Source organism: Octopus bimaculoides, chromosome 8 (genome assembly GCF_001194135.2).
Source record: "Octopus bimaculoides isolate UCB-OBI-ISO-001 chromosome 8, ASM119413v2, whole genome shotgun sequence".
NCBI classification, from domain to species: domain Eukaryota; kingdom Metazoa; phylum Mollusca; class Cephalopoda; order Octopoda; family Octopodidae; genus Octopus; species Octopus bimaculoides.
In genome coordinates, this window is record NC_068988.1 from 75,860,761 (window position 1) to 75,863,473 (window position 2,713).

The 2,713-nt window shown below is 36.9% G+C and overlaps 1 protein-coding gene across 1 annotated transcript in view; it reads right to left on the minus strand.

The window, feature by feature from the left end:
* Positions 1-1,540: 1,540 nt before the first annotated feature.
* LOC128248498 (uncharacterized) overlaps positions 1,541-2,713 on the minus strand; it is a 3,993-nt gene continuing 2,820 nt past the window's right edge. The window contains exon 2 of the mRNA XM_052969861.1: positions 1,541-1,807. Coding sequence (XP_052825821.1) covers positions 1,541-1,807 — 267 coding nt within the window. The remainder of the gene's footprint in view (positions 1,808-2,713) is intronic.

Consider the following 2,713-nt stretch of genomic DNA (forward strand, 5'->3'; position numbering starts at 1 on the left):
AGGGGACTGACTTTCCTCGTTCTATAACTAAATATGAACATTTCTTTTGGCCAAATTCCATGCCTATATCAGCTGAAAATGTTGTTTTTTGACATTGTTTTTGGCAATTTCAGTTGTTGTTTTTTTTTGTTTTTTTTTTTTTTTTTTTTTTTTTTTTTTTTACATTGTTAACATGTTTAGCATAAATCTTCAAGTCGTCTACAAAGAAATTATGAGTTACATTGATAATTCTAGCAGTTGAAGATCCTAGCGTGTAACCATTTGTTTTCTGCAGTAGGAACGATAATAGATTTAGTGCCAAAATGAAAAGAAGTACAGTAAGACCATCTCCTGGAATATTTCCTTTGTAATGCCTATACTATTAGAAACAATTATTCTGTTCTCAGTTGTAAGGGTAAGAATAATTGTTCATGTCTTTGTGAGTCTCTCTATAGCAACAATTAAGGTAGTAGGTATCTTTGCCAGATGTAGGCACTTCAACAGCCATGAATGAGGGATAGAGTCGAGTGCCTTCTTATAGTCAAGTCACCTTATAGTCAAGCAATTTCTGCGTTTTCTTACTTCAGACAGTACAGTTTTCTTTATTAAAAGAGGTTTGGCACATCCCTACACACTCTTCTTTCCACCACCCTGTTCATCAGTCACAATATTGTTCGATTCACAATGGCCCTGGAGGAATTGGTTGAGGCAACTTGCGTACAGTTTGTACATAATGTTTAGGCAAGCAATGGGCCTGTAGTTTCCTGCATCTCGGTGATTTCATTTTTCGCAACAAGATTTGTTCTTGCTGTAGCAAGCCAATTTGATATATCAGTCTGTAATTTTAAAATGCTTTGAGTTGGATGTATTCCGCAGTCTTCTTTACTGAGTCAGCTAAATTTGGAGCCCTATCCACACAGCTGAATTGCAAGATTATAGTGATTTACCATTGCGTAAGCTACAGTGAGATGTCCCCACAAGATGAAACAGTACTTTTCTAATGCTGCAGAGTCTGCTGCAGGTCAAAGAAGCAATAATCATCTACATGTCAGACGAAGAGAAGTAATATAAAGGTCCAAAACCGTTCGATTCTAATTGGGAAAAGATTTTAAAATACATCAATGTTTTAGACTTATTCTGTCAGGCTACAGTCCTACTTGGCGATCCTGTCGTAATGGATGCAATAAACGTTATCAGTAGTTTTGATATTACCGTCAGCCAGCAATTTAAATCCAAAATGTAGGTTTATATTTCATAACTCGATTCTTCTCCACCGCCATTTTACTGTTGCTGCTATTGTTTCCCAACTTCCGGCACATTTATTAATGATGGGTAGAAAATTGTTTGCGAACTGTAATTTTAAAATGTCTTTGAGTTGGCTGTATTCCGCAGTCTTCTTTACTGAGTCAGCTAAATTTGGAGACACTCGAATTTAGTGATGGCGGGAGCGGTGGTTTGGTTGCATTGTTTTACGTCGCTTCTGGCAGATTTTGACCCATTTTCAGTGTTTTGAGAGAATCGAGGACCAGTTGATTTGCCTTTTTTTTACAAAAGATGCTTGTTATCGTAGCTGTTTCGCCGTGAAGGTATTTAAGTTGGGAAGAGCTTCGTCCCAGTATTGTTTTAACTGCTTCATGTATTCGATTGAAGGGTCATCTCGGTCTTTTTCATGGCACCGAAGTAAATCGTGGTTTAGTTGTTGAGTCCAATTAAAATGAGAAAAGTACTTACGTTTTCTTAAATAACTTACTGGTGAAGTGGTTCTGTTTTCATCGGTGGTGACGTTGTTAGTTTCATCTGTAGTGGTGTTAGTTTCAGCCATAATCGTCTTAGCAAGATTCCACGTGGTGTAGATGTATATTTTAAAATCTGTTCAGGACAGTGCTATAATGGCGAGTAAAAGGTGTTTCCCTTATTAATTATTGGAGAAATAAACCAGTTACCGATTTTGGCTGGAGAAGTCGGCATATTTCTAGAGGAAGGCGTTCAAAACGGACTTTTTAAACGGTTTTCTACACCTTCACGTCCGATGTTGACGGCACCATTATGTATGTATGTATGTATGTATGTATGTATGTATGTATGTATGTGTATGTGTGAATGTGTGTGTGAGCGTATGTTTGTGATAGTGTGCGTGTGTATGTGTATGTAACTTTTATGTCTGTGTGTATATGTTGACTTGAAAAGTTATTGTAAATGTTTAATACCTTGTCTGTAACCAAAACAGCTCAACATTTTTTTCGTCTTCATTGCTGTTGTAGAGTGGTTTATGATATTTGTTACACTGTCGCCCTTTTTTTGTAATTATTATGGTATGGGATAATTTTGATAGGTTAGACTCAGCTCTATCTCTCTTTGGCTAAGAAATTTTTCCCAAGTGGTGCTTGCAAGAAAATACACCGTTAATATAGCTGGCTCATAATTGGGCTTCTTGTTTCTACCAATATAATACACAGTACTGCCGGTTTGCGACCTATAAAAACACTAGAGTGAAACTAGGGTAGAGGAGTAACACACACTCAAACACAAACATAAGTTCTGTTCAATATTGTCCATCAATCTATGAGAAACATTTTAAGGATCAGTTATTCGTGGAAACTCCTTATTGGTAGCCTATTTACACTTATGCGTGCACGTGTGCGCCCGCGCGTGCATTTTGATTGAGTACATGTGTGTTAATATTTGTTTGTGTGTTTATATGTATATATGTGTGTGTGTGTGTGTGTGTGTGTGT